The sequence below is a fragment of the Hippocampus comes genome, unplaced genomic scaffold (genome assembly GCF_001891065.2).
Source record: "Hippocampus comes isolate QL1 unplaced genomic scaffold, H_comes_QL1_v1.1 scaffold68, whole genome shotgun sequence".
In the NCBI taxonomy this organism is placed as follows: Eukaryota; Metazoa; Chordata; class Actinopteri; order Syngnathiformes; family Syngnathidae; genus Hippocampus; species Hippocampus comes.
Window position 1 is genome coordinate 3,918,184 of NW_017805625.1, and position 21,767 is coordinate 3,939,950.

General features: G+C 43.0%; 2 protein-coding genes across 4 annotated transcripts in view; one reads left to right on the forward strand and one right to left on the reverse strand.

Moving 5' to 3' along the window:
• Positions 1-11,966, forward strand: part of erc2 (ELKS/RAB6-interacting/CAST family member 2) — a 34,804-nt gene extending 22,838 nt beyond the window's left edge. Inside the window, exons 14-21 of the mRNA XM_019880474.1 lie at positions 925-960; positions 2,671-2,873; positions 5,990-6,113; positions 6,480-6,640; positions 7,610-7,757; positions 7,850-8,494; positions 9,060-9,429; positions 10,406-11,966. Of these exons, the coding sequence (XP_019736033.1) occupies positions 925-960; positions 2,671-2,873; positions 5,990-6,113; positions 6,480-6,640; positions 7,610-7,757; positions 7,850-8,494; positions 9,060-9,086 (1,344 nt within the window). The 3' untranslated portion in view covers positions 9,087-9,429; positions 10,406-11,966. The remainder of the gene's footprint in view (positions 1-924; positions 961-2,670; positions 2,874-5,989; positions 6,114-6,479; positions 6,641-7,609; positions 7,758-7,849; positions 8,495-9,059; positions 9,430-10,405) is intronic.
• A 3,311-nt stretch (positions 11,967-15,277) lies between these two features.
• On the reverse strand, positions 15,278-21,255 carry il17rc (interleukin 17 receptor C). Of its 3 annotated transcripts, none has more exons than XM_019881414.1 (14): positions 21,005-21,255; positions 19,976-20,213; positions 19,154-19,254; positions 18,853-18,967; positions 18,730-18,771; positions 18,542-18,648; positions 18,370-18,426; positions 18,230-18,278; positions 17,799-18,022; positions 17,452-17,505; positions 17,046-17,097; positions 16,853-16,948; positions 16,408-16,446; positions 15,278-16,319 (listed from the first exon to the last, which is right to left on the reverse strand). In XM_019881414.1, exons 1-14 carry the CDS (start codon positions 21,104-21,106, stop codon positions 15,667-15,669), a joined length of 1,929 nt encoding a protein of 642 aa, XP_019736973.1. In that variant the 5' UTR covers positions 21,107-21,255; the 3' UTR covers positions 15,278-15,666. The 3 variants fall into 3 exon arrangements, with proteins under 3 accessions (XP_019736973.1, XP_019736972.1, XP_019736974.1); XM_019881413.1 differs by having other exon boundaries at positions 19,154-19,257; XM_019881415.1 differs by lacking the exon at positions 17,452-17,505 and having other exon boundaries at positions 19,154-19,257.
• Between the last annotated feature and the right edge of the window lie 512 nt (positions 21,256-21,767).

Genomic DNA, 21,767 nt, shown 5'->3' on the forward strand with positions numbered 1-21,767 from the left:
TGGCTGAAAAGTCTCAGCTGTTGTATCGCCCGAGCTGCACCTGGGGCAGTTTCAGATATACAGGTACATCTCCATGAATGTAAATATCACAGAAAAGTATGTTTATTCAGCAAAAAGTGAATCGCACGATGGAACAATTCTATGCATATGTAAAACATTTTCTGAAGGCCAATCCTCCCTAATTTCGATGTTAAAAATCGTTTTGAATGTTTCTTATGTAATATTTTTGAGATGGTGAATTGAGGGATTATAATTAGCAATAATCAATAGGCATCAACATTGCAATAAATGAAACCATGAAATATTTTACTCGTTTTCTCAGTAATCTAAAATCTAGATTTTTGTTCGAATAATACCAGTTTTCCAATGATATATATATATATATATATCAGTCAAAGGAGGCAAGTTCAAAGTATTTTGTGCATCCTGACGTTAATATTAAAGTCCCCATAAAGTGAAAATAGAAGTAAATTTGACTCACTGTAGAGAAGAGCGTTGTGAACAACTCTGCCGATTTTGAATGATTAACAAAAAAAAAAACCCCAAAAAAACCTCGAACACCATAATGATAATACAAATAAGAACGCTTCGCATCGTCACAAGCCTAGGCTTTGCAGGTATACGCTCGAGACAAGAAATTGCACGCATTGCGCCACCAACTTTTGGCAAACATAATGTGCATCTACCAGACTTTCAAACGAAACAACAAATGTCAGTGCGACCACGATGCTCCCGTAAATGCCAGCCTCGCTACATTCGTCCGTCTCTTGCCACTGTCCCCCTCGTGTGGTCCTCTACATTTGTCTACGCTGTGTTCAGATGTAACAAAGTGCTGCCCCATGTCTCTTGCCTCACACAGACTCCTAACACGTACTCTCCCATCCCTGACTGCCCCTCCTCCCCTCCCCTCTCCCTCCAACGTAGCAAGCTGAGCATCTTTTCAGTCACGTGAACAATCCTGTAAGTTCCTCTCGCTGAGCCACGAACACGGAACGCATGAGGACGCTGAAGTACTTTGGGATATGACACATGGTGCTCATGTTGGCCCTCTCAGCAATCGTGGCTCTGCTTCAACCCCCTCCCCCTTTTCTCCCCCCTTCACCCAGCAGATGCATGTCGATCATTGCACTCAAGGAGCTTCACATCGGGCGGCCTTCTGCAAGTGTTTGTGCTTGTCACATCCGTGCTGAATCTATTGAATTTAGTCGACCGGCTGTTTTTTGTGTGTTGTTTTTGATTTGAGATGAGCATCACGGTGTTTCCAGCGCAGCGGAGGACTTGTTAACACAGCCGCCTCACGGTTCTGAGGCTGTGGTTTCGCAACAGGGCTCTGTCAATCCTGTGTGGAGGTTGCATTTTCTCACCGTGCTTGCGTGGCTTTTCCGCGGGTGCGCCGGCTTCCTCCCACATTCCAAAAATATGTTGTTTTGCTTCATTGGGAATTCTAAATTGTCCTTTTGTTGCCAAAGTGAGTGTGAATTGTCGTTTGTCTACGTGCACCAAAGCAATTGGCTGCTGACCAGTTCAGGGTGTAACTCAACCCGCAACACGTGTTCCCACGTGTTTGGGCTTTTTTTGTGATGACCCAATGAAATCAAGGTTGTTGTTTGGCGTAAACACAACACTGCTCCTCACCAAAAGAAGACCATCGTGAAGGAAGGTCGTGGCAGCATCATGCTTTGGCGCTGTTTTTTTCTTAAGGTGGAACTGAGACTTTAGATGGATGCTGTTCTGAAAAGTTGAAAGTAGCTATTAGCACAAAGCCTTCAAGGTTATAGGTCAAGTTAATGGTGGAAAAAGTTTTGAAAATACTTATTATTGGTCTAATTTTCACAAAAACCCAGACTTTGAACAGGGGTGTGTAGACTTTTTAGATCCACTGTGTAAATGTGTTTAGCATAAGGGTGGCAAACATAATAGTACACATTCAAAGCAATACAAAAAGGAGGCAGGTCAACAAAAGAATGGAAAAGCCAACTTAAAATAGTGCCGTTTGGTTTCTGAAGAGTTCTTTTTGAGAGTTTTTAAGTATATTTTTTCAACTTCTCTCAGTCTTACTGTAAAATCTCACGGTATTCTTCATGCTGAAAAAAAATATGGAGTGTGTTGTTTTCATGCGGCCGCCGCAAAGATTGCGGAGCTTTCTTGGGTTTGCATGACATGGTCGACTTTGTTGCATGTTGTCACTGAGTGTTGCCAAGCTTCTCGACTGTGTCAGTGTGGTTAGCTGAGGCCTCAAGCGTGGTCGGCATTCACCGCTGTGGTTATGGTGGAGGCTGCTGTCGTGCGTCACCTGTGTTGACATGTGGCTGTTCCCGTTTCGTGTACTGTCAGGAGTCCTGCGGCTTTGTTCGTATTTGTGTGCTTATTAATACACAAACCTTCTCTAGTGTTTATTGGATGTGTGTGAGCAAAGTGACGGGGAGTCTCTTATGGACGTTAAGTCGCCCGAGTTTATCGCTCCGTTCAAGTTAATGAGCTAACATCGCTAATGACACCCTTGTGTTATTTACTCTGCGATTTGCTTTTAGGCACACAGATAGAAAGGAGGAAGAAAACAATGTAGATAATATCAACAAAGTTTGGGAGTTTCTGTCAACGTCACTCAGTTAACTGAGTCCATTTTTGTGTCTGTGTTTTTTTTTTTGGTTTGTTTTTTGCGCAATTCAGAAGGCCCACGAAGTAGAGCATCAGTCAGGCTCGAGAGGGAACCCAGAATACGTGGACCGAGTGAAGCTGCTGGAGAAGGAGGTGAGCTACTACAAGGACGAGGCCAGCAAGGCTCAGACGGAGGTGGAGAGGCTCCTGGACATCCTGCGCGAGGTGGAGACCGAGAAGAATGACAAAGACAAGAAGATCGCAGAGTTGGAAAGGTAACAGACAAGACGTAGTCACGCTTGCCTCCTGTATTGATCCTGTTTGCATGTTCTCCTCGTACCTGCGTGGGTTTTCTGCGGGTACTCCGGTTTCCTCCCACATTCGAAAAACTTGCATGGCAAGCTGATTGAACACTCTGAATTGTCCCTAGGTGTGAGTGTGAGCGTGGATGGTTGTCCGTCTCTGTTTGCCCTGCGATTGGCTGGCAACGGGTTCAGGGTGTCCCCCGCGTACTGTCCGCAGACAGCTGGGATAGGCTCCAGCACACCTGTGAACCTTGTGAGGATAAAGCGGTTCGGAAAATGGATGTATGGAAGCACCAGTCAGGTCTCACCACAAGTCATTTACATAAAACAGTGTGTTTGTTACAGCTTTTACGTCGGTTGCACTTCCAGCCACTGCCTGCATGTTCTAAAAATGCTCCATAAATCACCCATTTGCCTTACAGACTGCAATATATGTCACATGGATGCATTTTTCACAGTGACTCCAACCATTGTTTTATACACTGTACTGTTGAGTCATACACATGATTGGTTGTCCATAATAATGAGAAGCAGCAAAATGTTGGATCTCTACACCAGACTGATTAATTGGACAGCAAGGGAATAATCACTTCCTGTTGTTGCAATTGTCACATTATTTTATCTGAGGCATTTGATTAATTGAGTCTTCTTCTTTTGCCACCTTTACCCACTTTTCCATCCTGCTCCCTTTTCTATCTCCACACTTCCCTCTCCCTTTCTTGACTACCCTTCCACTATTGATCACCTCCATCTTTTCTATCCTTTCCCACGATCCAATAATTGCCCTCTTTAATTCCATCTTCCTTACAACGCTGTGTCGCGTTGCCACAAATACGCCGCCCCTCCCACCCCCTTCCAAACACAGCCCCCCTCACTCTGCCCCTCGCCCCACCCCTCGTCCTGGTGGCAGAGCCCCCCCTGACCCGCTCCCCTCGATGTCCGCTGCCCCCCAGCAGATAGGGGGCATGGTGTGGGACTTCCTGGGAAAGTGAGTGCTCTGTCCTGGCACTCGAGCCCGGCGGTGCGGTCTGTGGAATGAATGACGAATGCTTGCGTCAGAGTGACACTGACGGTCTCATGACGCAAACATCGCTGCGTTATTGTTTGCTTTGAATTCTTTTCGACAATGTGCTTGCTTTGCTGCCTTGTATTGAGTTTTGATTGCTTGAGACAGGCAAATTTATTTGCTTCCATACTATGAATTGGCCCGAGAATGTGTACTGTGTTAATTTTGCGCCTTTTTTTTTTTTTTTTTTTTTGGCATGTGGCATCTGAACATCAGCAAGAACCGTTGGTCCACTGTGACCATTTAATCAGTTTATGAACATTGTGATACCCTTATATATACTGTTTGTGCAAATGCCTTGAGACATGTCTTCAATTCATTCAACCGAGCCATTTAGAGGCACAACTGGATGAGATTTGTGTGAAACGGCAAGGCAACTTTGTTCATAAAGTGCATTTCATGCACAAGATAATTCATTGTGCTTCACAAAGTACACCATTTAAAAACATTCACAAACAAAACATTTAAAGACGTTTTAAAGCAAAGTAAATAAATAAAAAAGTAGCTTAGTAAAATTACTAAAAGAACGGACGAATGGTGCAAGACTAAGATTTTGGAATACATGAAAGAGCTTGACCTTTAACCCCATCCAACAGGTCTGGGATGAACAAAAATAGAGAATTAGGGACAAGCCAACATCAGTATTACACAAATGAAGACTATAAAAGGGGTAGAAACCCCACTTCAGGCGTAATAACCAGGTGTTCCAATATTTTTTTTTTGTGTTAATATGTTTTACATGCAAGCACACACGCATGCACGTGTTGTGTGTCTGTCACGCTCCTTTCAATTTCCGACCACCTGTGTGTTCGCCTCAATCATGCAGCATCGCACACTGCCGAACTTGCCTAAGCAGATACTGAGGGAAAAGCTCGGCTCAATAACCTGCATGCAAAGGGCTGCTGTGCACCAGCTCCACCTGCTCATGATGAATGAGGGGGGGTGGGGGGGATTTGTAGGTACAGTCCAGATTCAAGTCCTGCTCCCTCAAACGTCAGGTCCGACCACCCCTGCATCCCAAACTGGTTCGCTCGCCAGCTCTTTCCAGTCTGTTGTTGAGTTCCGTTCCTCTACACCCGAACACCTCTTTCCCTCTTGTGTTACCGGGCTGATCTTTGCTGTCTGATCGCATGTCTGCTTCCCTTGGCAGCGGATGCACACGGTTCAGAGTTCCCGAGTGAAAGTGCATCATGCAACGGCCACGCCCGTATTCGCGAATACGACGCTCTCGCAGACGTCGTGGCCGCCTCCCGTTTTGGATGATAAACTTCGGCAACTTTTCTACCAAGCAGTGCAGCTTAGTTCACATGTTTTTGGTTCCACTGGGGAAACGTATTTGCGTAACCATAGCGACGGTGGCACTCAAGGATGGAGTTTGATTCACTGCTGTCCAGTGATTGTTCAAAAGTGCCAGTTGCAATGTCAAATTGAGGATTGTTACTGCTGGGTGGAAATTTGACTTGAGTGTGTTCATGACTGGTCTTGGTCTAATGTCTTGTCCTTCATTTTGTCTTTACTTTCCTTCACTGCTTCTTATGTGTTTTCCATTTGTCCTGTCGTCCTTTTTCTTCTACCGTTCCCTCCCCCGTCTGCAGTTTAGCTCCCAGGTAGGTCACGTTCTTTCCCCCCCCCCCCAGCTTCTGCCTAACGCGTTCTAACTTCTAAGTCTCTTCCCCTTGCTCACATGAAGCCATCAAGCCATGTGTGACGTGTGCTTTCATGACCGGCACCATTCACAAACTAATTTGGTTCCAAAAATAACTAATCCTCCACTGCTTGGATGCGTTTTATAGTTTTGTCCGTTTGAGTGACTACATCAAACACTCCTCCCACATTTACTTACTTTTTATCCAACTGCTCAAGAATACTTCTCTTGGCAGATAAACAGTTATTTAAATGGATGGATGGATGGATGGATGGATGGATGGATGGATGGATGGATGGATGGATGGATGGATGGATGGATGGATGGAGTACAGGTAATTGTCAGCGCTGCTCTTAATCATGAGTGCTTTTACAGACAAGGAGGCAAAGACCCGACCAAGAAAGGTACAAACATCAAACTGGGACCCCAAGGGGACAAGAAAGGTTTGGGACAGGATCTCCGTAAGGACGGCTCCTTAGAGGGCGGCCACCACTCCAAAGTGAGTTTCTTCCTTGTATTACGTCGCTATATCGCGGAATATACTTTCTGACTGTTACGCCCTTAAATATGAGAAAGAAAAAGAACAGTCACTGAAGCACTTTTTAGACGTTTATCAACAATAAAACACAAACGCCGCAATCTGGCGGAAGCCGCTATTAGCCACAGCTTTCCCACAGACGCACACACATACGCACAGAGTCGCCGATGTCACAAGCAATGGCGTCAGGCCACGCCTCTTAAAGATACGTGCATGCGTATCATATGAATAGTACTGAATTTTCAGTTCATCAACCTTTTCTAAACTGAAAGCTATTTCAGGTGTACTAAATAATCTCAATCTGAACTCATGCTGTCTGTCAATTAGCTGGAGGACCTGATGAACACACTCGAGAGGACGAGGCAAGAACTGGATTCCACCAAGCAGCGGCTCTCGTCCACGCAGCAGTCGCTGCAGGAGCGGGACAGCCACCTCACCAACATGAGGCAAGAGCGCAGGAAACAGCTGGAGGAGATTCTAGAGATGAAGTGAGCGTCTTCGCCTTTTGTTGTGTCTGTTGGGGAAGGGATTTGGTTTGTGAGTTTGAACTCAAATGAACTCCGCTCATGTCACCGCTCGGAACAACCGAACGCGTTCCCTGGATGCAGCTCGGGTTTGACAGGAAAACAGTGGCGCTATAGAGAAGAACTGCTGTGCCACATTTCGCTTGTATCTCGACTGCGCTGCTCTGTCAGGATTCAGTTCACCGGCAGAAACATTTCCAGAGAACATACTTAGTTGCCAGGCAACCAACAGAGGCACCAGAAAGTCACTGCATAGGAGCATATTAATTTGAATTCCATTATTCATTATAAGGACAATTCATTTGAAATCCGACAGTACGGTGTACTCGTGGATAGCATCCTTCCTGGCATGGCAAGGTTGTTTGTTTAAGCCCTGTGAGGCATTTGCATGTTCCCCATTTAACAGTCAAACAACTCAAAAGAAGAACTGCGACCCGCCCTATTAGTTTACGAAACCACAAACAACACAACAAACAACATGGCACTATTGTCCAGCAAGAAGCTAATTGCTCTGGCCGATGTAGCTATGTTCTCTTAATACAAAAAAGAAATGGGCTAAAGAAACCATGTGGATATTTTAGATGCTGCTGGCAATGATTGCTCCATTCATTGACTGCATTCCAGTGACAGAGACTCTCAACGCGTTGCTTTTCTACCAGAACATATGAAATCATCCATACTGCAAAACTAGTTGCAGAATCCCACACACTGGGCGACTATTTTCATTTGTTGGTAAGATCATTGAAGAATTGTCCATAGGTGTGAATATGAGTATGAATAATTGTTCCTCGATATGTGCCCTGTGATTGGCAGATGGGATTGGCTCTCCCGTGACCCTAATTGGGACAAGTAATCCAGAACGCAGTGCTGTCTGACAGATCTGGTTGGGCACTTCCCCATTTGACTCGATCATGTTGTATGAACTTTTTCCAGACAACAAGCTCTGCTGGCCGCGATTAGTGAGAAAGACGCTAATATTGCACTGCTGGAATTGTCTGCGTCCAATAAAAAGAAAACCCAAGAGGAGGTGATGTCCCTGAAGCGGGAGCGCGACAAACTGATGCATCAACTTAAACAGCACGTTCGTACTTCAACACACCATTTGAATGATTGAGCCAATAAATAAATGTGAGTAACCCCCCGACTCTTGCGGCTCATTTTCTCATCCTGCAGACTCAAAGCAGAATGAAGCTGATTGCTGACAACTACGAAGACGAACAATATCATCCGCACGGTCCACACCACCCGCAGCCCCAGGCCCCGCACCCTCAGCCACAACCTCAGACCCAGTACGCCCACCCTCAGCACGCCCAGCAGGTCCCGTATGCGCACGCCCCTCACATGCAGCACCCGCAGCACCCACAGGCCGCCCCGCAGCACCCTCACCCCCAGCAGCCGCAGCTCCAGTATCCTCACGCTCAGCATCCGCAGCAGCACCCGCAACACCCTCAACCGGCCCCCCAGCACTCACAGCACCCGCGCCCCCCGCAGCCCCAGCATCCGCACCAACAGCACCTCCAGCATCCCCCGCAGCATCCGCACGGACATCTTCCACCGAATCACCCGCATCCCCAACACCCACATGGCCCTCTCCAACCGGCGCCTCACCCTCAGCACCCGCATCCTCAGCACCCACAGCACCCTCAGCATCCTCAACACCCGCAGCATCCTCAGCATCCTCAACACCCTCAGCCCCAACACCACGGGCAGCATCCACGCCACCCGTCGCCTCATCATCGTGGCGGTCCGGGTCGAGGACCCCCACATGCTGGACACCGCCCTTCCCCGGACCAGGTTAGAAGTCTCTCACGTTATCAGGTGCTTGTCTGACTATGTTGATATACTCACTTCCTTGATGAGATGCATGTGCACACACAAACACGGCATAACTTCCACCAACAACCCAGGCTAAACTTGGCTCCTCCACGACATACAACAGTTCAGGGCAATTGCAGCATGCAGGTGGATTGCTAGCTTTGCCCAAAATAGATCTTCCCTTCTGATAAACCGCTGCTGTGGCCGCTTTAGAGCACCTTGTTGTATGCATTGAGTGCGCACACCTCACATAGAAAATGTGGGTGAGTGAGGAATAAAAAAACAGTCCCACTTGGCCTGGGTTAGCATCAATCTTCTCCGTTACACAGACCTTAAGCAGGCACACTGCACTAATAAGTTGCCACTTTCAGGACAAAATAGTTTGTACATATCTTGTTTGCACAAAATCATTACAATATTATGTTTTGTGTGTGTGTGTGTGTGTGTGTGTGTGCGTGTGTGTGTGTGTGTGTGTGAGTGTGTGGGCATGCAGTGCCGGAGCGATAATAATATTTCTTCTTTTTTTTCCCCCCTCCCAAATACATACCATCTATGCCTGCGACAACAGGATGACGAAGAAGGAATATGGGCATAATCGTTGCTATGACAACCAAAGTTCAAATTATTTTGAGGGGTGAGATCTTTTTTTATTTGTGATTTTATTTATTTATTTTTTTTGTTCCACTGCTTGCGGCTGTTGCGTTGTTGACCAAGTAAATGGCTTGTTGTTCAGATGACTCAGCCACTGCTGGGGGGGAAAGCAGCCAGAAGCCAATGTTGAATTTCCAGGACACTGATGAAACATTTGTTACCTGACTCAGCAAGGAGACCTTTGGGTGGGAGACATTTGTTTTGTGTTAGTTTTTTTTTTTTTTGGGTGGAATGGGGGTACCCCTGTGGTGTGCAAGTCAGGCGCCGGGAGGCTAACAGCTGAGCGGGTAAGTTCAAACCATAAATAAGGCTGTTCACCGATTTATTTATTTTTTTTCGGTTATGCTGTGCCATTTGTTCAATGCATTGAGCCCAAATACAAAAGCTGAATTCTTTTGTATGCTTCCCAACCACTGTGCCACAGCATGAGAGATCATCAGGTGTGCTGTGGGAAAAATATCCAAGTTCACAAAGGATTTATTTACCACAAAGCCATGTTCATCTTTCGAATGTAGACCGGCAGTGCATAGTGACAGGAAGAAGAATTAGTCTTCCACTAGATGGCGGAAGGTACAATTAACTTGACAACCCGAGCCCAAACCAACCTACCCCGGATTGATCAGACAAAAAAAAAAACAAAGGGATGCTGTTTTCAGTCTTCTCTTTAGCCTTTTGGCCTCAATTTGCCACAGCGCCAGCAAATGGTGCTGTTCCCGTGGCATCATCACGAGATAGAAACTGGTCACATGCTTTCGAATTACGCCGCCCTCTTGACTTAGAAGACGAAAAGTAGACTAGAGCAGGCTGAAAAGCATGCCAACGCGGTGGCCATGCCGGCAGGGGCGAATGTCACTTTTGCAAAGGTGAAGGCAGTTAAAAAGCATGGACATTAACTTAGCACCCCTATCATGATGGAGGTGAAAACAGGACACGCTAAAATCTGCACTATGCACGCCATTAACCTCCCACCAAGCATCAAGGAAACTGAATGAACTTCAAAAAATTTCAAACAATTTCAAACTTTTTTTAAAATATTTATTTACAATCATTTGGTAATGTACTGGGCATTTTAGGCCACAAAAAAAAAATACTTGTAACAGACACTCATCCCCAAATTAGTCTGTTAAAGCAAACTTCCAATTGCTATTCAGGTTGGAACACTCTCTCTGACGGCGTCAGTCTAAACTAACCCTTCCTGTCTTTGTAAAGCTCTTGAATTGGAGCTCATTACATGCTGTACTCCTATGCCAATTGTGGCTCTAGGTGACCTTGGAGCAGACCTTCTCAGCTTTCCCAGCACAGAAATACTGTATGGTACGGACATGAAGCGGCTAAGGAAAGACCCCGCGCCCCCCGCCTCCTTTTTCTCACAGCTATCTTAACCACATTTGCCCCCCTGCTGAACACGAGGCCTCCTCAGGAGGTCGCAAGACTATTCTCCACCCGGTCATGGCCCCCGTATTCTTCCATCCTGGCTTCCTTCTCGTGATTGCTTCAAGGTCATGGCCGCCTCAGCTGTCGACTATCCCCCAAGCCTGACTAACTCCTTCGGATCTGGCTCCCTCCACTATGTCTTCATCTTCACTGCCCTCTTCCAAGTTGACAACCGAACCCACGTCATAGCGACTGTGAATCCTAAATATCTGCGATAACACCCACAAACGGACGTCGTTTGTAACTTTTTACTGGTGTCGCCTTTTTTTTTTTTTTGGAGGAACTGCTGTTCAACGTGTCCCAAAAGTAAGAATAGTGCGTGCCACACATGGAGACTTCGGTGGTCATTTTTCAAAGAGGTGCCTTGAAATGGACACGAGGGCCCTCCAGCTTGTTTTCGCTTGAGTTTGCCGTCATCTTCATATTACCTCGTTTCAATCCAACAAAGTGAAAACTAAAAAAAAACAAAAAACAAAAAACAATCTATGCAGACGTCAGTGTTGCATGAATTCATTTAACTCACTGTCTGTTTTCAAAGTGTAATTACCCACCGAATCAGAGTGGCCAAAAAAGTGAGTAGAATCTGACAGCTAATGTCAAGAGACTATGCACCTACGCACCTTCTCTTGTTCCGGGATGTGTTTTGTTTTTTGGTTGTTGTTGTTTTTTTTTGTTTTGTTTTTTTTTAACTCATGGTGCTCCAGCTGCAGGTGCTCAATAGAAATTGTGTCAGTGGCTCAAGGGAGTCACCACATGAACAATTAGCAGTAGACAACTTTGTACATATGTCAGGAGGGGCACTTTGTGATCAATTGAAGAACCCCAAAGAGACTCAAGAATCTTCGAAATACAACAACTAGGAAGAGTTGTCCTGTAGCCCACCACCAGTCCTCCTTAACCCCGTCTCTTCCACAAGTAGTCTTCGTCACATCCCCAAACGTAGTGACCTGTTTCAGTCCCTCTCATTCAGGTGGCCTCCTTAAAAAAAAAAAATGTACACATATATGATAGATATGCATATATTATACATAGAGAGAATCTATAGAGTGTGTCTAAGTGTGGTCAGAAAATGGTTTCAACTGACAAGATTTAAAAACAAAAAACGTTTTTTTTCTTTATGGTTATTTTTTTCTAAATGGATGGGGGGGGGTGGTGTTAAGTGCTTTTTGTACATCTGGAGAAAAACCCTGAGTGGAGATGAACATTCCCTGTCTGAAAATACAGACGCCGTGCAAAAAAAAAAAAAAAAAAGAGCAGAAATACTGATCTAAATCTTTCTAGAAACTCATTTTACATTCCTTTTACCTATTCTACATTCCTTCTACTGTTTTAGTCCAGAGATTTTCAAAGCGTGAGCCAGGGGACTTCAGGGGAGGCACAACAGCTTGAGAAAAAAAATAAAATAAAAATAATTTATTTTTAAAACTGTGAAACTAACTTCAGCAAGAGGAAGAATTTATTATTTTTTTTTTTTCTATGCGTGTGGTGAGAGAAGAGAGACTGGGAAGCAGTCAGCTCAAAATGGGTCCCGGAAATTCACTTAATGATGGCAGATATTGAAATCATTTACATGCCGACGTTGAGATGGCCCAAAAAAAACGCTGCATGTGCAATGATGAATTACTATTATAACTTTAAAAACAAAAAGATGAACTTTAAATAATGCCAGACATTGTAGTGAGTTTTTCATTTGAGATAAATATACGTAAATGTGGCTCGTTCGGGGATGTTAGACAATATGGCTTGAAATAATATTATAGATTACTGGCTCATAATTGAAATAACAACATGAAAAATGTAGAGTTGACTATTCTATAATTTATATTACACAGCTTCATTCCTAAGAGAACAGTATAGCAACCTAAAAAATAAATATAATCTAACATTGAGCATCACAGTAAAGCCCACAATGATCAAACTGCGGTTGAATTTTTATTTTATTTTTTGGGGGGGGGGGTAATTTTTTAGCTGGACATGACACAAGACGGTGGCACGGTCCGCCTCACAATGCGAAGGTGCAGGTTTCGTTTCATGTGAGCTCGAGAGTGCAAAGCAAATGGTTAAAATCTTGTCAGTCATGCCATCCCGCTGTGATTGGTTGTTTTTCCTCGGATGCAGTGGTTTCTTCAGAGTCAAGTTAGAGGGGAAAGCTGCGCGATGGAAGGCAAATGTATTAATTTATTTATTTTAAACAGATCATTTTACCGACTTACTTAGGCCAGTTTGTACTGACCGCTTTCGTAAATATAACAAATGCTTTTATTTGAAAATTGCAAATTGTAAGAGTTTTGTTTTTTTTAATGGAGATGGAAACAATACTTTCCATCTTCTTCCACTTTTGTGTCACATCCTTGTGTCAGTTCGAGCTGGAAGATACAGTAAAAAAAAAGGAAAAAAAAAAGCTCTGAATACTTTTTGGGCTTTACTGTCGATCGCAATTGTGTGTTTTCTTGCGGGAGGCTCACTGTTCCACACTTTGAAAACCTCTGTCTTGGACCACGTGCTCACACTAAATTGGCCTGTGGCGACAAATCAGATCAAGAAAACAAAACAGAACTTCAACAACTTCCATCAACGCACCGATGTGTTCTGCCCGTTCGGAATTTCACTTGCGGGTGAGGAGATCACGATGAACACCGGTGTGGAATGATTCTGTCAGGATCTGCTTTCTTTTTTTTTTTTTTTTACTTGTCTTGTCATCTCGTCAACGCAAGTGGTGACATATGACAGGTTAACAGTTTAGTGGCAACTGAATTAGACTGTTACTAAACTCCCCCCATTTCTCTTCTCTGCCCCCCCCACCCCCCTTACACGGTTGTCTCTTCGATATTGGACCAAGCGTTGGCGGGTGTGTGTGTGTATATAAATATATAAATCTAAATGTATTTTTCCAATCTTCCACAATGAAGGCATCATCTGCTTCCTACGTGAAGCTTCCGTCGCCTGTCACTGACCGAGAGTCTTCAGATTGTGTTTGTGTTTACAATTATAAGGCAAAATGAATCACGATAAGGTTGCGTTTTATAGGGGAAGACAATGCAAACAGACAGAGGAGGAAAAAAAAAAAATTGAAAGAAAAATCAAGAAATGAAATCCTCTCACTTTACCATCAGGAGGGCTGAGGACGAAGCCTCCCTTTTCAGGTCCTTTATCCACTGAATACTTGAAGTAGGGGGTTCTCCTACCATGAAATATATCATTTGCATTTCAAAGGTGTCCATATGTGCAGATGTCATTATTTATTATTATTTATTTATCTATTTATTTATTTTTTTTACATTATGTGCCAATGGGAGTGTTGCTGAAAGAAAGGATGTTGTGCTGTTCTGTATGCAGCCGGATACCTCCGCAGCAAGGTCAATCATTGACAAATGCTGGGCAAAAATACAGAGCACAACATTTTTACTTTTTTTTTTCATTTTATTTTTATTTTTTTTAATGTACAAAAACCTTATTATGAACAATTCACTGTGAACAATGCCAGAAACATTTGATTCTTTTTTCTATTTATTTTTTTTTGCATTAAGTTAGCTCTATTATTATTATTTTATTTTTATTTTTTTTACTATGGTTTTCGTTTGTCGCAGATGCCAGTTCGGAGGCTGTACCCTTTGTAAAAGTCAATGTTCTGAGCTGTACAGTGCTGAGCTATCGGAGCAAGTTCAATGTGAGCGTCCAGCATGCCGAATGATTCTTTGTGTGAACGTGGAACATCATTCCTCACTCTTGCATCGTGGCAGTGTGATGTCGGTGTTTGGGAGTAACGTGCGTTTCACTGTGTACCCCCCACCCCTCCCTCCTTAGTAGACAGCCTGTGTCGTGAGAGAGCAGCATGTTGCTGGTGTAAATGTTTCTCAGAAAAGTGCTTGCGGGTGGGTGTGTGGACATTTATTATTTTTTATGGCAATGTGCGTCTGTGTGTGCGTGTATGCGTGTGCACGTGTGCATCTGTGTGTGTGTGTGTTAAAATGCATTACAGTAAAAGTGATGTAAAACAATGTATCAAAGGAAGAACCACCTATAAATAAATAAAAAACTAGGGAGAAAGAGTTGCCAGAAGCATGGATCCTCTGTGATGTTTCCTGTTTTTTCAAGCCTGGAGGCTCTCCTCTGTGCCCCGGTTTGCTATTGTATGTGCTTTAACCGAATATTACTATTGAGTGTTGGCCAGCTTGTTTATATCCATCAAATAAAAGTGACTTTCTTTCTGTCAACACACTCGGCTTTCCTCATTCTACGTATAACGTCCTTCAATGTCTTTACGGAATGATTATTTTTATACCGTGACGTGTGAATTAGTTTCATTTAAATTCCTCATACCGAGCACGCAATGTTAATAAAACAAATGATCATTGTTTCGTACTGTTCATTGTTTGTTAACCTGATGTGTGGCAGAGTACAAATTTAGCGCGTCGTTAGCTTAATAGCATACAAATTAGTTAGGCTTGCAGGTTTTCAGGAATACCAAAAGAAAACCAGTGTTATTATTTTTTTAGCGAATATAGTAGGATGTTTTATTCTTTCAGTAGCAGTAAATTAAAAATGATGAATTCAACTTGAATGTCCTTGGTCAGATGTGCAGTCTTTTTCACGGTTGGTTCAAAATAGTTTGTGTGGGTATTCATCATAACCTGGGTGACGAAAAATCGACACAGACGAAAAGAACAAAACACACATTTTAGCATACCCGTTGTTTTTTTTTTGACATTTTGACAGAAAGCTTTATATCATTTGTCCAGCTATGTTATTAGGCTAACAAAATGCACCGTCCACTACTGTTGTTATGGTAACTGCTGTTTTTCGTACCAAATCTTTGAGCATTCATCTATGACAATAAGTAAACAATGAGTGCCAGCAATACTGTTAAAATTTTAAAAAATATATTCAATCATATTCTAATGACTTTGTACGTTGCAAATCATCGCTTTCCTGTGAAAAACAAGTATGTCACTTTTTGTCCATTTTTAATTTTTTACAACACGCGGACACCTTTAAATGTCAAAATGAACATACATGTTTTTCACAGGACACCGAAGATATACTTCATTGTCTCTTCAAAGCAACAGTGCACCAAGTGTCACGCAATGTCTTTAAATTCCAGAATATTTACACTGTACGTGTATTGTTCCTTGGCTGCATGTTGCATTTTTAGTCTTCGATTTCCATCCGTCCAAGGTTGCCCATTTCCAGCCGGCCTTTATCCTTCCGCCTTCTGCCTTGCCCTTTGCTCCCCCAGTGAGCTCACACAAGAGAGTTTTCATCTGGGACGGAAGCTGGAACAAATGAAGTCCTTGAAACGGTTCTGGCAAGCTGCCAGCCGACTGCGCCACGTCCTGTTCGAATGTCACCAGGAGGAAACGTTCTCCAGTCCTGCCTTGCTGCTTGTCCCCGAGGATGAGGGACAGCGAGGCCATGAACACATCCGAGTATGGAGACTGAGGCGCGTTTCCATCCCCACTCCCTGCCCGGAGTGCCTCTCGATGCTGCTGGCTCCACTCCTGCACCAGCCCCATAGTTTTGCGAGTCAGGATGAGCACCGCGCGTCCGCCCAGATTCTTTACGTGCAGCAGCTGGGAGTGGAGCCATGGCAGGGGGCCCAGATTGCACTGCTCCATCCTGCTCCACTGGTCCACAGACACACTGAAGCCCTGACTGCTGAGTCGGGAACCCAGGCCACAAACCTCGGAAATGTCGTTGTGAACATCTGGCGGACTCAGGAGGACGACATGACCTTTGCTGCCAACTTAAAAAAAAATAATAGTAATAATAGCTGAATGTCATCAGGGATAATTTTCCCTTTTTTCTTTTTAAAAGAAAATACGTAAGCTTACTCTTTGTACATCCTCCACGAAAAGATCGGCTTGCCCATTCTATGACATAAGATGGACAATAATCAGGCACGGGGGCAAGATTTGCAGGAAAATACACTCATGTCCTTGCAAAAAAAAATAAAAATAAAAAAGAAAATTTAAAAAAACTGATCAACACATATCTCGCCGGCTATCCACCTTCCATAGTGCTTGTTCTCATTTGGGCCACAGATAAGCGGAAGTCTCGCTAGCCAATCAAAGTGCACATAGAGTATACACAAACAACTATTCACCTAAAAACAAGTAAACAATTGAGAGCCTTCAATTAGCCTAGCATGCATTTTTTTTTTTTTTTTTTTGTAACAAGCAAACTCCACACAGGAAGGCCTGAGCCGAAACTGGAACCTGGTACCGCAGAACTATGAGATAGAGGAGCTACCAAAAATCTTGTATCGCTTGAACTTACTTTTGATAAAGTCATGCAGAAGACATAATATCAATGCTGTCAAGGTGATCACCAGCAAAACTGCCACAGCCAACAGATTCCAGCGCCACCTTGCTGCTGCAATGTCAACAAGCAAGCGAAATGAGAAACATCGCTCTCTGAAAAGGGAAAGCTGTATATTTCACACTCCTGCTATCACGTTTTGCAAACTTACTCTGATGAGAGCAAAAAGGTCCCAGGTGAAGGCCCCCATTCCTTAAACGCACCTGTGTTTCAACATCAAGGTTATAATAGTTCATTAAAACTAACACACAACTAAAAAAACAAACAAAAAAAAAACGAGTTTGATTTTCATTAACAAAATAAAATGAAAACGAGAGTGCTCTCCAAAAAAGAAGAACTGACGCTACATTTTACCTTGGGGTTTGGGCTAGGGGTAAGGTTTAAATAAAAGCATTTTCGACCCCACTGTTAAATTTAATTATCACTACATGATTAATAAAAAGTCAAAACGAAATAACTACCGGTTATTAAAAAAAAAAAAAACTCAAAACTAATGGCATCACTAAACACATGAAGAAAAATAAAAAGCCTTGGGAACGCTTGAGAATGTGGTTTACCATAACACATGTTGACAGCTGCAGGTTAATGTCCTCGAAGACACCTTTTTTCACCTGCCAGGACACAATTAGACAAATGTTAGTTTGTTTAAGTACAGCAAACAACACATTTACCCCCATGCCTGCTTTTCTTCCTTGTTTTTAATGTTTATGCCGGAATCGAACCCTGCACCTCTGCACTGTGAGGCCGACGTGCTAACCAGTCGACAACAGCCCACCACCTCTCCCCCTGCCCTCTCTCTCTCTCTCTCTCTCTCTCTCTCTCTCTCTCTCTCCCTCCAAATAGATAGAAAATAAAAATAATTTTAAAACAATGAAAGATGTTATTGCATTATTTTTTTGCTTACCCATAGCATACTCCTGTTTTGCTTCCATGTTGAATTCCCCAGCTGTTGGCGAAAGCCCTCGATCTCAGTGCAAATGTACGGCAAAGTCCACCGACAGGGCCAGACCTCCCCCTCCAGCCTACAGGGGGCAGTCAGGTTCCACAGCAGCATTTGGCCCTTGTCGTTCATTCGACCGCGATCCACAGAAGCAGTCAGGTTCCGCCATACGTTCTCTTGAAGGAACCCTGATGGGGATGTCCAAAATTACTACATGGAAGTTTACTTCTTTTTACACTTATATGACGTTGAAAAAGGGTGATATTTATCGTATTTTCATGATTTCCTTCGGGAAATGTGTTTTGAAAATGCAATCAGATCGGAGGCCCGGCAGCATTGCCAAATGATTCGAGTTTGAGGGGACATTGAAGGAGCCCTAAAGGATTTTAACTTACCCATGTTTTTGAAGGGGCAGCTCTGAGAACGTCTGTCATCATCCCAAACCTGCCATCAAATCCAATACTCAAAACTACTTTGTAGCTATGGAATATTATACCATGGATGTGCTTGATGAATATTTTTTAAATGAAAGTACCTGAAGACACAAGCAAGGTGTCACAGAGTGCAGTGGGATCGTTTTCCTCTCCCAACTCTAAAGAGACACATAACATCAGAAATCAAGCATTTTATTTGTGCTCCATCATCCATCCATCCGTAAATAAAACATGGCAATAAGTTTAACACCCATCGTGTTATACAACACAGACCTGGCATCTTCCATCTGCTTCATACTGGATGCACACATTGCTCTCTCCAGAAAACTTCAGCTCTACTTGATTCATTTTTTGGTTAATTACACTGCTGATTGTTGGCACTGGAAAGAGGAACTCATTGTTTTGATTTCTTTTTTGATTCAAACAATGCCAAGCGGCACGTCAAGTGTGCGCTCACTCACCGTGACACTCTTTGATGGGTTTGCGCCGGTTTTGGGAGCACACTGCGGACAGACAAGAAGAGTTATTGTACGGAACCTGTCACGGGCATTACTGCAAGTTCAACAAGGAGTTGAAAGTCATACCTTCGTTGAGAGAAGGAGACACGACTTCCTTACGGGGATGCATTGCTTTTGAAGAATACACGTACACAATACTGCTGAAGGAAACCGCAGATGGATTGGTAATCACCAAGGATATCTGCACAATTATAAATAACCGAATAGGCAAATTATATGACAACAAATAGGCACTTGTTGGACATATTATTATTCAAATTTAAAAAAAAAAAGGGTCCAGTTGTCATATTTACCTTTGCAACTTTCTGCTCAAGTCCTTATATTATTATTCAAATTTAAAAAAAAAAGGTCCAGTCGTCATATTTACCTTTGCAACTTTCTGCTCAAGTCCTGTAGGAGTGACGGTGAAGTCCACTCTCTTGCATGCTGGAAAAGTCGGTGGCGTATTGTAACATAACGTCACAAATGCTGCTGCACGGTTAGGAGAACAACAAGAGGAATGCAATCACTTCAAAAATAAATGGAATAAATCATACAATCTACGAAATAACAATAAAATGTATCGTGATGAATGTGTGAAACAGGGAGCAGGGCGCTTAAAAAAAAATTGATGCAGGTTTGGAATCTAAAGGGAGTCAATTTGGACTCTAGTGAACTCAAATTTTAAAGAGAGAGGCAAAAAAATTTGATTTATAATATAACCCCTTTGGAATCGAAATGCCATTAATCCATTTCAACCTCCTCCACAAAAAAAAAAAAGAAGAAACGTTTTAAATGAGATTTTAAAGACTAAAACTAGCACTCTCTAGTAGTGTACCGCATAAAACATACGGCAATTACATTATCAACTAAAACCAAAAGGATTCAAGTTTTTTTTTGCTTCAATTCAACGAACATGAGGCTGCTCCTTCTGGAGCGTGTGCTTTGCCCACCTTGGGGCAGTGCAATACGGATACATGGGCAGTGGGTACACATGACACAGTCACAGCTCCCCTGTAACCTGCAGTAATATTAGTCTTCCTTCGCAGAGGATAAAGAATATAGGCCTATGAGTAGTGCCCGTCCACACGTAGCTCTATTGTTTGTGTTCAAATATCATGTCATTTTACTGCCAGCATACCACCATAGCACCGCTGTGTATAAAAATATAATAGCTGCTGTCGTCGTAGGGGAAAATGTTGAGTCCCACCTGCTGAAATTGTTGCCGCTTGGGTGTCCTCTTCAGTGTCCTGCTTTGACTGGAGCTTTTTGGCCATGTCTTCATCCACATGGATGGCGATTTCAGCTTCCATGAGCAGACACAACGTGCATGACGTGTTTTCTTTGCAGCAGAGCTCCACTTTAGCCGTTATCGTTTGGATGTCCACGGCATCACTCTCTGGGATGGCGAACGGCATCACAGCAACCACCGTGCACTCGGAGAGACCCTAAATGGATACATTGGCCAAGAATATTAATTGGAACCCGTGTCTCCATCTCTTGTCATTCCAACACCGAAATGACTTTGTGTTCAAGTAAATACAACCAGATTTCACACTTAGTAAATTGATTTGTGAGTAAATAGAGACATGTTTTGGTATGCAGTAATGTGTTGGTCATTGTAAGAGATATGTTATAGACCTGAGGTGGGCAACTGGCAGCCCCCAGGCATATACTGATTAAAAATTAAAAAAAAACAAACACTCATTTGCATTTTTGGAAAATGAAGTCAAACAATACATCAGAACTATTAGACCAGTTATTCAAATTGTATTAAAACCTGAAATATATGTGCCATCTACTATGTATATTCGTAATACAATATTGTGTCTTTTTGTCACTTATTGTGTCACCCTCATGGCAATTGTTTCGGAGCTTCATTTTTTTCCCCCGATACCACCATAATACAAATGCAATAAAAATAGAATAAAAATATTTGTTTATTATTGTTGAAGCATTAAAATAACCTCGCCCTGCACCCGTGCCCAAACTTATTTATAAACAATTTTTAAAAACATTGTACTGTATATGCATTTAAATAAAGTTGAATCAATATCAGGACAGTGATAGGTGAAACACAATTGAACGGCGGAAACCTGCAAATGATTTGTGTTTTGTGGTGTTCTGTGAGTTTTCTCGTATTAAAATACTGCCGTGGATCAATAAAAGGTACACTATGAGGACTTTAACAACCCTGATGAGTGACAGGCAATCAAAATGCTCCTTGGAGGTGACTTACCTGCGAACATGTGACTTCCGAGACATCATGTCGCACCCAACCGCAGGCCGGCTTATGAAAAGCTAGTAAAAAACAACAAAAAGGCCAACGAAGAAGAAACATTTTGCCACAGACTAAGCATGAAGAGTGTCAAGCATTTTTCTTCACGCGCGATTGTACTGGGAGTGTCAGCGATTGTTTTGCAATGCGTGATTTCAGGTTAGAGATTAACAGCGAGCTGGCGCGGAGTCAGAACAATCTCGATCAGCTTGGGTTAAGGAATTTGGTGTCGATTTTGCACGACAGTTAAAAAACAAAAAAACAAAACCAGAAAAGCCAAATGAAACCAAAACAAGATGTTGAGGCTCCAGCAGTTTACAAAACGCTGAAATCTTCATTTAAACATTCAAAACAGATGAGCACACCGCAGATTAGAATTGTGGATATGGTACTAACCCAACATTTGAAAATATGTAAACAATTTAGAAAGGTGATTTACCCGATTATAATCCATGTCAATCCATTCAGTCCCAGGAGTGGATTCAGCTACCGCACTAGACAAATATGGATTAGTTGTGGGGGGGAAAAAAAGAAACTGTAACACAAAAGAAATCACACCCTCTTGCTTTTTTTTTTTTTTTTAAATAACATGAGCTGGTTTAAAGTCCAGTTTATGAAGCGCAACACAACTCCACCTCCAAGAGTCATACAGCAGCTCCTTCACACCTTGGCAACAAGTTAATCTTGATTACACAATATGCAAGTCAGTTTTAAAAGTAGCTGA

Bases quoted from the DNA above. Each gene is read 5' to 3' on its own strand.
- il17rc (XM_019881413.1), bottom strand. From the start codon at position 21,106: ATGTTTCTTCTTCGTTGGCCTTTTTGTTGTTTTTTACTAGCTTTTCAT. The intron at 19,258-19,975 runs GTGGGACTCAAC...CTAACCGTGCAG, and splicing joins AGCGGCAACAATTTCAGCAG to CAGCATTTGTGACGTTATGT. The intron at 16,447-16,852 runs GTAAGTTCAAGC...CTTATGTCATAG, and splicing joins TCTGCATGACTTTATCAAAA to AATGGGCAAGCCGATCTTTT.